The sequence below is a fragment of the Carettochelys insculpta genome, chromosome 1, assembly GCF_033958435.1.
Source record: "Carettochelys insculpta isolate YL-2023 chromosome 1, ASM3395843v1, whole genome shotgun sequence".
NCBI classification, from domain to species: domain Eukaryota; kingdom Metazoa; phylum Chordata; order Testudines; family Carettochelyidae; genus Carettochelys; species Carettochelys insculpta.
The window spans coordinates 335906976-335920471 of record NC_134137.1 but is presented as its reverse complement, the minus strand read 5'-3'; the positions used below and the strand labels follow the sequence as shown (position 1 = coordinate 335920471).

Below are 13496 nucleotides of genomic sequence, written 5' to 3'. Positions count from 1 at the left end.
CAAGAGGCCAGCAGCAGTAGGTTTCAACTCCCTATCTGCTTTTCCTGATGCTCCAAAGCGTTTCCTCCAAATCCCGTTTCCTCAACATCTAATGCTGGCCTGAATGGGACATTTGAAAGAACTCTCCCAGCTACTGCTTTTTTATGCTGCATTCTGGTTCCGTCTCATGTCCTTGTTTCTCTTCATGAAAAGCATCTCACCACTGTCTCTGTCTTTTCCTTCTCCTTGCCCCAGCTTTCCTGTCCTGTACCACCTCTCACATCTGATTCAACCTTCCTAGTACATAGACAGTGTATGCAATTTTAGGACACCTTCTTCACCCTGTCTTGAATATTCTGAAGCCTGGTAATGTGACAGATCAAAAAAGAGTTTGGGAATCTGTGTCACATATTTAATTCCTAGAGATTGCTCTACTCAGAATTCCAAGGCTCACTTCACAAATAACATATTCCAAACAGAACTCTATCCTTCCTGAGAACCTAAGGGATACTGTCTTGGACACTAATGGCATTTTTACTTGCTTTAAAAAAAAAAAAGAAAAAAAACTAAGGTAGAGAATTCACCCAACCAACACCTTAAAACTTTTATCTGTCTTCACTGTACGTACGCATGGAAGAGTGGTCAGAAACTTTAAAAGTAGTTTCTAAAAAGCCTTAGTTACTTGAAACATTACAAAATAATTTGTAAATACCTGGAGCAACTCCAACCACCCTATGTGACATTGAAATACTGCAGTAATAGTTAGTGCCCTTTTTATCTTTTACACTAATAAATTAGGGTAGGCATTTGTTTGTTTTTAAAATCAGTAGAAGAGACTTCTGCTGATCTGGAACAGCCCAACCTTGGTCTGCAAACCAAACCAAGTCATTACTAGCATGCTGATAACTCCACCAGTGTGGACACTTTTTCCACAGGCTTCACTATACAGAACACAGTAAACAATTCTGTTCTTAATGCTCAGGAAAGAGGAATAGAAGCCAGCTCATTTCTTGTTCACTGTATTGGATCTGAAGACCTAACTGGAGCATGAGCAGTAAACACTTTATTCTGACACCAAAATGAGCATCTGTGACTCTGAATATGCACAGAAGCAGAGCTGTTGAGTACAAAACTTTCATTTTCATACTCTCAATATTCAGTATAACATTGCACTTTAAACCCATGTACCTAGGAACAAATTAAGAATTAAAATTTTGAGGTGGGCAAGATACTTGGATGTGCAAGAAAATATAAAAAGATATAGCTTCTCATATATAGAGTTTCTCACACTGTACTGAAATAAAGAGGACAAAACATACAATCTATGTTTGCTTGTTTTTTAAAAAAAGGGGAAGTCAGGTGAATGTGTTCTGAAGAAGTCTTTAAAATATCTTCTATAGGTACAATTATCCCTTAGCCTGAGTGCCTGTAATGGGACATGGAAGGGAGCAAGACACCCACAGAGGAAGATTTGGTTGGAGGAGCAGAGCCAAGGCTATACACCCACTAGCACTTTGGCCAGAACAGATGAGGTTGTGGTGAAGTATTGTCTTTTGATGCTGGTATAGGGCAGCAGCAAATTATCACCTCACTGTAGCAACAAGGAAACATGGGGGCAGGGGGTAATTTTGATTTTTAGAGGTACAAGTGCTTCCATGCACTGTCCTCCGGCCCCGCACAGCTGCACATCACTGTCACACAAGCCCAAAATATGTGCATCAGATGCAGCAAATCCTTAAGGATGCTCAGAAATAAACAAAGACAGCAATTTTCATCAACAGGGAATGTTCTATGCTTCCCCTCTCTTATATGACTCTAAACAGTTGTTCAGCTGCCTCAAACTGGATCCTATCAAACAGGACAAAAATAAAAGGGGAAAATGCACGTGTGTTCCTTTGAGGTTTATAAAGCTCTAAACTGTGCAATATTAAATCATGCTATGCCCTGTCTGTGCTCCTCCCACTATCTGCCTACTCTCCACCCACCTACACAGGGGATGTACCTGGCCTAAAGTCCCTGATTATACCACTTATCTTGGGGATAAGGGAAAGCTGACAGGGCCACTGTGTCTTATCTGTGCCATGATCTGTTCTGAGAGATGTAACACTTGCCACTGAATTAAAGACTGCATCAACTGTGTGGCTCTTCTTCGTGGTGTAAAGATTTATACAAGTAACAAGTACTCTCACTGTAGCTAACAAGATTGCCTTTTCTCATGAAAGCAGACACCAAAATAAGTTCATAACCAGACACACTCCATGAGCAATCCCACTGGGTTAAGATGCTCCTGTGAGCATGAGTAAGGTGGACAGAATGGGTTCTGAGTTCCCAGGACTATGATGTTCAACAATGCACAAATTAAGCCATTAAAGGGGAAACCACTGATTTTCCTTACCCATTGCTCCTCCTGAGTCCTCTAGCCCATAGGCTCATGTCACTCATGGCCATCTTGCGAGTGGAGGCTGCGCACAGCCCATGTGGGGGTCACTTGGGGGATTGGTCTGACCACCAAAGCTGATGTGCACCATGCAGCTGCTAGGGCAGCATGAAATTTGGGGCAATTTTGTGGTAACCCACACAGTTGTATAGTTTGTGTGTTGGTAGGGATGGGCCCTGGCAGTATTAACTGCAAATCATCCGAGGGCAGAAATTTATAAAACATTACCAAACTGGGGTCAAAAATGAGATTAAGCTATTCATAGGTCACACTTTGTATCTTTGTTGCTTTAATCTACTACAAGCAGCCAAGACTGAAAGGCCATGTGCCCAATTTATAAAGACCCAACAGCCCAATTTATGAACAATATGTGCATCATGTACTTGGTTTTCCACCCAATTAATACTAAAAACTGTTGATTAGATCAAAGTTAAATAAGCTGTAATTTGCTGTTATGAGCCTTCCTTTTTGCACTCAGTGACTGATTCTACTGTAACAAAAGAGGCAGATTTCATTTGACAGGCTCTTTAGAACCATAGGTTTTATAGGAACATAAGGGCCAGAGATATTTGACCATAAATACAGTTATTTTCTCATTTGTTTAACCAATGTTTTTTCTTGGTTTCTCATTGACACAGTCCATCTAGAGATTTAAAATGGTGTTTTCTCCCTGGCCAGTAATGTTTGCACATAATTGCATACTAGAGAAAACCCCAGCCTTCTGATGCACTGGAAACGCGTAATGTAATTTCTGTGTCTGAATCATGAGTCTGCCCAATCAACAGACTAATGTACTAGCCTTTATAATTAATGAGCCACTGAACTGACTGACAAAAAGTTGGCGCTATCAGTGACAACACTGGCCACTGACATAAAAATATGGTCTGAGCTCTCATGCAAGAAGCATTTGGATGAGCGAACAGCCTACTTGAAAAAATGAAGACAGTCTACGCTTAGTCATTTTTAAATCAGCTAATCCAATCATCCATACTTTTTTTTGTGTGTCTCCTATGCTCTATCTTTCATTACAGTGGGACCCTCCAAAGCACAGCAGCATAGGTTTTTCTTTGCAACTTACAGCACTGATTTATCAGGTCATTTATTATTAAACTATGTGGATACAATCACACTGATTAATTTCCTATAAAGTGACAAAAATATCAGGTCTGATGACATTATACCAGTACTGCTATGGTAGCTAACCAGCAGGAAGAAATACAAAAATGACATGACCTGCACCCTCTCCTTGGAGTCTGGATGTATTGACTCTATAATGCTGGAATGTTGGAATGCTGTTGGCTGCTCTTGACCCTAGGTTTCCCATGTGTCAACACCCTGCCATCTCTCTTAGTCAACTAATAAATTCCTTCTTCTTCACCGGACTTTTGCTGGGGAAACCATTCTATTGGAAACGGTATTTAAAAATTGTAATCTAAGCACAATTTAATAGACAACAAATCGCACTAGAAATCTTCCAGTCGTGGATTATGGATTGAAACATAGCATCCATAAAAAGCTTTGATGTGGATGCCACCAAAATAATTGAAACATGTTGCTTGTTTTACACATTGAAGTAATATAGGATTGGCCAATCTTAGCAATAGTACTGCACATCGAACATATGCATAAATGTTCATAGTCCACCAAATAACCAATTTCAGCAAATGTAGTTGCTTGAAATACTTTCTTCTGAAAGATTATCAGTTTGATTATTCCTTAATGTAGGTCACTATTTTAGAAATGTTGCACACTGTACAAAGTCATTTCATCTGATATTTTAATGGTCAATTATGAATCCAACTAAAATAATATTTACTCAATAACATAACTGTTTTCTTCTTCATGCATTACAGATACGGCTGCAAAATGCTCTTACATTTCTTGAGCCTCCAAAATTCAACACAAATATTCAAACCAGATTTATAGATCTGTGCATGCAAATACATAGTTTAGTGCACAACTGAATATCGGGTCCTAATAAGAATTACAAAGTGTTTTCAACAAACATGTATGCCATTACAATATAATTTAACTACTATTAAGAGCCTAATTTGAAACATGTGAACAAAACCATGGTACATGAAGGTGGTTTATTATTAAATGTTATTTTCAGAAATTTTGGAAGGGAGTTTTAAAATTACTCTTTTATCTATCTTATTCTATATCTTTTTATTTACCACAATCAACACTAATAGATGAGCACCTTCCAGAACTGTATTAAAGGTTGTGACTAGATATAAGATTACCATATGTCTGGTTTCCTGCGATACAGCCTCTTTTTCGAGCTTCCTTTCTTTTTCCAGGTGGATTTTTCAAACAACCTGAAATGTCCATGGCTTCTGCACAGTAGGGACGCTGTAACTCAGAAAGAGCCCTGATGGGTCCACTTACGGATCAGTCCATTTTCCTGCAACCCAAAGCAACCAGATCCCACCCAGGCCCCTACAAGAAGGTGATAATTGACAGCTGTCACTGTGTCCTGGAACTGTGCCTGCTGTCCTGCCAGTATTACACTGCCTCCCACCTCCAGTAAGTAACCCCACCACACCACAGATATCCCCTCTACCACCTCCAGTAAGCATCCCCACCACAGACATCCCCTCTAGCACCCTGCTACTCACCCCTTCTTCCCATTTAGCTCCCTCCCCTCCTTCCAGGGGGTGTCCTCTTTTCAACAGCCTGAAATACAGCAACCCTAGCCTAGACAAACAACTGTGGCATTTGTCCAAACCCAGCAGAACAGACTTACAGACTCCTATTTTTGCATAGGCTTCCTAAAGTGAATTATGCAACTGCACGAGAGGGAATTCTTCTATCTCATGCTGATAAACTCAGTGACTGGAGAGCCCAAAAGGCCCATAGAACTCTCACAGATAGAGTTTTCAGTCCTCATGGATTGGCCAGGAGTCTCCTGGAATCAGCCTCAAACACAAAGTCCAGATGCCAGCACAGGAGGGCTAACGCAGGCTCACCACCAGCCTGGGTCCCAAGCGGCTCCCAGAAGTGACTGATACGTCTAGCTCCTAGATGTAGAGGTGGCCTGTGCACTGTCCCGGCCTAAGCTATGAGTCTGCAGCTCCCACTGGCTAAGCTGTGGGTGGATTGGTGCCGGCAACCAGGCACAGAGTCACATGAACAGACAAGAACATAGAAGCTGGACATGCCGGCCACTTCTGGGAGCCATCTGAAGCAAGTGCCACCCACGTGAAGCCTGCATCCCTCACCCCCCTTGCACCTCATTATAGGCACAGGAAGTAAGAGTTTGAGGGTGCTGCGGCAGCCCCAGGTTTGCACCCATCTTCAGTCAGCTTCCCCAGGGTCCTGCTGGCCTTCCTGTGGGCTCTGCCACCACAACTCCCTGGGTCCCACCAGCCCTGCCACAGGCTCTGCCACTCCAACCCCCGAGCCCCACTGGCTCTGTTGCAGGCTCCTCCGGCTCACCTGGGAGTCCTGTTATCCACCCACCCTGCTGGGTGTGCCATTGGCTCTTGAGGCCCCAGGGTCTCACGGCCAGTACAGGGCTCTGCAGCAAACCTCAGCTGTGACCCTAGAATGAGGTGGTTGTGGTTGTCAGCTCTCCTAGAATGGATAGGCTAGAAGCGATTTACAACAATGGAGTTTGAGCCATCCAGTGCAGAAGAGCTGACAACCTGATATCAACAGGTCTAAGTCTGATATCAGAAGATCAGCACCCCTACTCCAAAAATATATCCAGCACCACTGTATCTCAATCCCCTGTCCTAGCCCCGAGTCCCCTCTTGCTTTCAAACTCCTTCCTGGTGCTTTTGCCTCTTCCTGCAACTCAACTCTCTGCTCCAGGCTCAGCCTGGAGCTCCACCCTGACTACAAACCCTTCAGCCTCAGGCCCGACTCTGCACCCGCACCTGTACCCAACCCCATCCAAGCCTTGTGAAAGAGAGCAAGTGATAGAGGGGAGATGGCCTGAGCTGGGAGTGGAACCTCGGGGAAGGGGCAAGGCGGGGTGTTTAGACTGTTTGAATAGATAGTTGGCAACTCTACTCACCAAGTAGTAGCCACAGATGCTAATTTCTTAGACCCCTTAGTGCTCAGGGCTCAAGAGTACCAAATCCAAGCATAATTTGTGTCTGAACAAAGTATATTTTTTTCAGCTTGGGCTGTGCATTCAAACCTGTGAATGCAAGTGTATTTGCTAATATCCTAGTTTCCACATACAGACAGGCGAGTGCATATGTAAGTACCTAGAACTGCCAACCCGAGCATTCAAAAAATCATGAGTCAGGCTTCAACAATTCATGTGACCAGCTTAAAAATGCTGAGTTTTAACAAAACAAAAACTTTGGCCGTGTCTATACTAGCCAAAAACTTCAAAATGGCCATTTTGAAGTTTACTAATGAAGCGCTGAAATACATATTCAGTGCCTCATTAGCATGCAGGCGGCCGCATCACTTCGTAATTGACGCGGCTCGTCCAGACTGAGCCCCTTTTCAAAAGAGCCCCAGCTTCTTCGAAGTCCCCTTATTCCTACGAGCAGATAGGAACAAGGGGACTTCGAAGTAGCCGGGGTCCTTTCGAAAAGGAGCCCCGTCTGGACGAGCCGCCTCAATTTCAAAGTGCTGCAGCAGCCCACATGCTAATGAGGCACTGAGTTTATTCGCCGAAGTGGGTCTTTGTCCATGTAAGCTTATGCTCCAAAATATCTGCTAGTCTATAAGGTGGCACAGGACTTCTTGTTACGGATTGGAGATGTTATTCCTGAGGGAGCTGTAGCAGCTGGAAAACACTTCTAATGGTGTTTTGTGGCCTGAGGGGAGGTTCTGTACTTCCCTGAATCCTATATTGTTTCCCACTGCAATACTACAGGTTGAACCTCTCTTGTCTGGTACCCTCTGGACCTAACCAGTACAGAATGAGAGAATTTGCAGGACCATAGGAAGTCAGCATTGTCAAGCAGCATTACCAACACTTCCATTGCTTACTGAGCTGTTAGATGACATCTAGGAGTAAATTACACCTAAGTAACAGCACAGAACATGGAGAGCCAGGGCTGGTGGCTATAAACAAATCATATGTGACCGGGGGAAACTTGGCCATACCTGTAATCAGTGGCCATCTGGCTAACTAAAATCACGCCAGATTACGGATGTTCCTGAATGAGAGTGTTATGGACTAGAAAGATTCAACCTGTAGCTCTTTCCATCGAGATCAGTATTTGACCTCTGAGTTCATGTAATTGTTGTGATCAACCCTACGTCTTTTATACAGAGCAATGTTTACAAAAGACCAAGAAGGATTCTGAATAAGGAATGTCATTGCTGGTTGATCTCACCCCTGGAGACCGTAGCACAATACGTCTGAGTAGGGCCGTGTCTACACTAGCCAAAAAACTTCGAAATGGCCATGCAAATGGCCATTTCAAAGTTTACTAATGAAGCGCTGAAATACACATTCAGCGCCTCATTAGCATGCGGGCGGCCGCGGCACTTCAAAAATTGATGCGGCTCGCCGCTGCATGGCTCGTCCAGACAGGGATTCTTTTCGAAAGGACCCCGGCTACTTCGAAGTCCCCTTATTCCTATCTGCTCATAGGAATAAGGGGAATTCGAAGTAGCCAGGGTCCCTTCGAAAAGAAGCTGTCTGGATGAGCCGCATCAATTTTGAAGTGCTGCGGCCTCCCGCATGCTAATGAGGTGCTGAATATGTATTTCAGCGCTTCATTAGTAAACTTTGCATTTGCATGGCCATTTCGAGGTTTTTGGTTAGTGTAGACATAGCCTAGGTGTTTCCACTATGAACTCAATGTTAAAGGGTTTACGACTTGACTGCCTCTAGTCTCTCTTGGCTCAAACTTCTTAGACATATTTTACCCTGGGGGAAAAAAAGGTTGTTTTACAAACTGAGAGACAGACAGTACAGTCAGTTCAGCTCTATTTTTAGATATAGAAAAATCTAAAAAGTTATAGTACTGAAGATATTAAAAGTTGAAATTTGCCAGATTCCTGGCAAAATGATATAAACTGCTGCCTTTTGAATGTGACTAAAGAACTTAAAGCCATACAAAAAGTTGGTGGCTATGGACAGCTACAGTAAGTTACTTGGCATTTTTTTTAAATTGCTTCAGAGTAAGATGTAAGTAATATTCTAGAACAAAATCATCATTTCAATATGTCTCAAAGATGACTATTCTTTTATCAAAATAGAGGAGCCAAATCCTGAAGTTCTATATTCTATACTAAATACAAATGGGTAAGTCGCAAGCAGTACTAAGGTCCTTTCTTCCCACAAGCAAGAGCTCTGTGCCAGATAGTGATCCTCAGGATGGTTAAACCAGTGAGATAGCTGGTGTGGAAAAAGAGACTCACAGCTGCTTCAAAGCTGAATCCTACAGAATCCCAGTGGACATAGTTGAGCGTTAGCAAACTTATCTGCACTAAGACCTCACTAGTTGTGGTCTGTCTGTCTGTCTTGCACAGACCCCAACATATAACATAGAGGTGAAGTGAAAGAGTGACTAACAATAGAAAGGGACTACTCAAGTCTTAGAGGTAGTTGCATCTTAAAACCATTTTGCTTAATAAGGGCCATACCTTTTTTATGGTAACAAATTCAATGAAAACAAAGAATCTAGTCTGCTCTATAGTAGCTGACTCAGAACTTGTTCCTGAAACTTTCCAGACTTAATTTCATTCTGTATGTATAACTCAGTGCCCACTTCAATTTTAGCTATAGCTAGATTGCCAGGGTCCAGGATTTATAATAGCAAAGATGAAGTTTCAAATCAAAGTATTCTCTTCAGTCACATAATGCATTTACCTGTATAGGACCAGTCAACCTCTTCAATCATTTTTCTCTGCTGTCTATAGTATCCATAAACCAAATCTACAAAAAAAAAAAAAAAATAGGAGAGCATCACTAACAAGAAAATAGGATGAATCCACAAACTAGTTGCGACTCTGACAGATTAAGTATCTGCTCATTCCTGAGCCCCAGACCTGTTTGTTAGTAGATCAAAGCAACTGTAAAATGTATGCAAGCTTGTTTGGTGTTCAAATGTCTTGAAAACTAGTAGGTTGTAACTTGCATTGTAGTTACTTACCTGTATTCGTTGTAGTAAACATTTATATTATGAATGGCCCTATAACTAAACGGCCAATCAAAAGAGAAGCCTTGTGGACTGCAAATGGAGAATTTTAACAAAAAGGTGCCAACTTCAAAGCAAGCAGTCTTTGTGTGAGAGGATCAGAGGTCAAAGGCTCAAAACATGTTCTGCACTCTGTTATCAATGGAAGAACCCATATGGGTAGTGACAGTCTTAGCTGGTTTGCTGTGAGAAGCAGTTGTAAGTATGGATTCAAGAAAAGATCCTGGATCTCTGGACTGTTTGAACTCTTACCAGGAAGAGTACCAGATGCAAAGCAGAGATCCTCAGACCTCTTCTGGGTATCCTGGAAAGGGCTTTTGGAGAAGTATCAGTTTAGTACATCACTGCCACCATTTGGAGTTACATACTGTAACTCACCTTTGTCTATGCCTGAACCTCTCAAATAACTCATTTCGTTGTTTCATCTAAAACCTTTACTCAGGCCGAACATATCTCCCTGTCCCAAATATGGGACAGGGAAATATAGGGGGAGGGGCAGCTCTTCCAAGCTCAAGGAGCTTCCCACACTCCCTAGGAGCCCCAGGGAAGCCGCAGCTGCTGGCACTCCCCCCGCTTCTTCAAGGCTGTGGAGGCAGGGGCAACTATGGGACAAAGAGTCCCTTTAAAAAGAAAGCTGGGATGCCTTTTTGGCATCCCAAATACGGGACCATCCCACCCAATACAAGACAGAGGGTCACCCTACCTTCAGTTAGTTTATTATAGAACTGGCTCCCACAATATTTTTGGTGAAAAATCTAGGGTTCCATCTGATCTGGGGTAATTGACTGGTCTCTTGGGGCAGGGAACCAACCTAAATATTTAGTTTTTGTGACAAAATGTCACTTATTCCTCAGTCCAGTTTGCCTGGGAGGCAAAATAGGCAGGAAAGTATTGATTAGTTGGTGAAAGCAAATGGGACAAATACCTACTTTTGTAAAATGTGGGGAGCAGAGGAATGTGCTCAGCAGGGGAGTAGCATTGGCAGCCCCTTGCTGTGGGGGATGCAAAATCAAGGTAGGCAGGGTTCAAGCGACCAGTGACACCAGCCCAGACCCCTTTTGCGGTGGGGTGGAACAGACTAGACTCAGGTGATACAGTGATGCCCAGCCCTCTGCAGGAGGGAGGCTCAGGCCAGCCCTTGCTGGTGCAGTTAAGGAAGGCTCGGACTAGCTCCACGAGGTATCCCATTTCTCCTTTGGGAAATATGTTCAACCCGTGCTACAACTTACTGCAGTAACAATTAACTATGTAAGCAAATCAAGGGTGTGTATGGATTGTCTTCTTTGGGAAAAATGCTGTAAGATGCTGTAAGATTCTGCTTATAGGCTGTGTCTACACTAGCGAGTTTTGTCAACAGAAGGGCCTTCTATCAACATAACTCACAGGGTGTCTACACACACACACAAAGTGTTCTGTCAACAAAACTCCGCATTTGTTTTGACAGTGTTATCCCTCAAAAATTTGGAGCGTAACACTTGGTCAGAGTTTTGTCAACAGAAGTGTAGTGTAGACACTTCTGTAGACAGAAAGGGATTCCAGTTCACTGGGAAGCCCTGTTTGCAGAGCTTCCGGTCAGCCTTTATGTCAACAGAGGTCGGGGCAGTCTGGCTGCTCTCTGTCAGAGTGGACTGCTCTGTCGATCTGCTTTTTTGTGCAGATGCACTCTGTCAGACGATTCTAGTACAGACCTAGTCATATTATGCCATAGATAAAAATTTTACAAAAACGAAGATGTTAGCTCAGCAAGGTCACAAGAATTCTTAGGAAAACACAGTCATATATTGTTGATTATAGAACACATTTATTATGGATTCCTGGCAAGAATATTTACTTTACATATATTGCAATATTTTCTCCAGTTGTTTCCCTGGAGTAGATACATGTGGCTAATTTTTGTCAGCATGTACTTTAGTCTACAAGGTGCCACAGGACTTCTTGTTGTTTTTGAAGATACAGACTAACTCTGCTACCTCTCTGATATTTGTATCATCTACATGACTCCAACTCCTTTATTTTTCCTGAAATCTTGCAACCTTTATACAAGTCTAACATCCATTCTAGTCAACAAGAATTTGGTGTGCACAAAGATAGCAGGATCAGTCCCTTATGATGCCAAGTGGTAATGAGCTGCATGGATAGAATAACTGAAAGTGACAGCCAAGCCATGCATTATGTACATAAACACTTATTCCGTACCAGTTTTCAGTCAACATTCATTTGTTATTGTTTTCTTTTAATCAATCTGTAAAAGAAAGCTGTTTAAGCCCTGATTCCCAGGTGTTAGTTGCCGGCTCTAATTTCCTCCTTTATCTATTGTGCTGGTAACTGTTACTTCAAACAATCTATTGGGCATTCATATGCTAATGAAGCAGAGTTTGGGCGTGAGAGAGTACCAACACTTTTTAAATTCCATACAGAGGTCTGATAGACAGGGAGTAATAGCTTCAATGAACAAGAAAAAAAGGAGAAGGATTCACTTTTTTTTGTGCATTATACACTTTTAGACTGAGTAAATCTTGTGGTAAGCCTGTATAAATGCCAAAGGACTTTCTAAGTTCATACACCTTCTTTACTCTGCTATTCACCTATTGTACTCTTTACAAAATGCTCACAGAAAACTGATTTACAAATACTACACTTTCCATTTTAACAACTGCAAATGTGGGAAAGAAAGCAATAGAAAAAGTTAATAAACTGAAAATTGCAAATGTTATATATATAAAAAAGTGAGAGACGGAGAACTGCTTTTGGGGAAGGAGGAGTTGATGGAAATAATGCATGGGAGAGGAAGGGAGTCAGAGAAAACTGTGTGTGTGCGCACGCGCGCAGACAAATACAATATTTTCTTGTGATTAATGCAAAGATTTGTTTTAAATTGAGTGGAAGAAAACAACATTAAAAGAAAAAAGTTAGTATAATCTGCATCATCATCAACCAAACGTATGGACCTAATGCTTAATTTTAAAAATTGGACATTGATGCGGCTTTTGTAAAATTATCCTACAGTATTTCGGCCAATAGCTAAAAACAGTCTGAACTCTATACCTGGAAGTTTTAAAACAAAAATATTGTATGTGTATTTATGACTGCTTCAAGGTGCAGAACATGTTTCCACAGCTTGTTGATTTATTCATACAGCTATCTGGATGAGTCACAGGACCATGTTTTAGCCAGTTGCATGACTACCTTACTATGAAAGGCAGACAGGAGCAAAAAATAACAAAAGTTTTTTGTTTCCCTATTCCAACCCTTCAAGGAAGCCAATAATTTCCTTTTGTGACTGTGAAAATAATTTTATTTCTGAACAAACATGTTGCATTTCCATAGGGACATTTCTGGCAAGGGGCTACATTGATCAAAATGGATAACTACCAGGTTGACTCATTTATTGTTGACATTGTTGCGCATTTCATTCCATAGTCATGAGGAGAAAATACAGGAAGATGGTTTTCTGGTTAAAAGTGCAGGGCTGAGAATGATAAGATCTGATAGTTAATTTCACAACTATAGGTATAAAACTAGCCAGATTCTCTTATCACTTACATTAGTTTACCCTTCCCCACCCCCATTTACTTCATGAGTTAAACTACCAGCCCAGCTTCATTTACCTTAGTGAAGTTACTCTTAATTTACTTCTGATAAGTAAGAGAGATTCAGACCCAAAATTTTATTAAACTTCAAAAGTAAATAATGAATAATTCTGCAACTAAGAGCAAACATTCCTATGCTTAGTCACAAAGAGGTAGCTGTGTTGGTCTGTATCTTTACAAAACAAAACAGCAGTCCTGTAGCACTTTAAAGACAAACAAAATAATTTATTAGGTGATGAGCTTTTGTGGGAAGTGGGTCTGTCCCACAAAATCTCATTACCTAATACTTTTTTTTTTAGTCTTTGAAGTGCTACAGGACTGCTGTTTTGTTTTGTGATTTCTATGCCTGTGACCCTCATTTGTTTTGGC

General features: G+C 41.8%; 1 protein-coding gene across 1 annotated transcript in view; it reads right to left on the bottom strand.

The window, feature by feature from the left end:
- Window positions 1-13496, bottom strand: part of PTPRZ1 (protein tyrosine phosphatase receptor type Z1) — a 184462-nt gene that overhangs the window by 128314 nt on the left and 42652 nt on the right. Inside the window, exon 2 of the mRNA XM_074984108.1 lies at window positions 9210-9275. Within this exon, the coding sequence (XP_074840209.1) occupies window positions 9210-9275 (66 nt within the window). The remainder of the gene's footprint in view (window positions 1-9209; window positions 9276-13496) is intronic.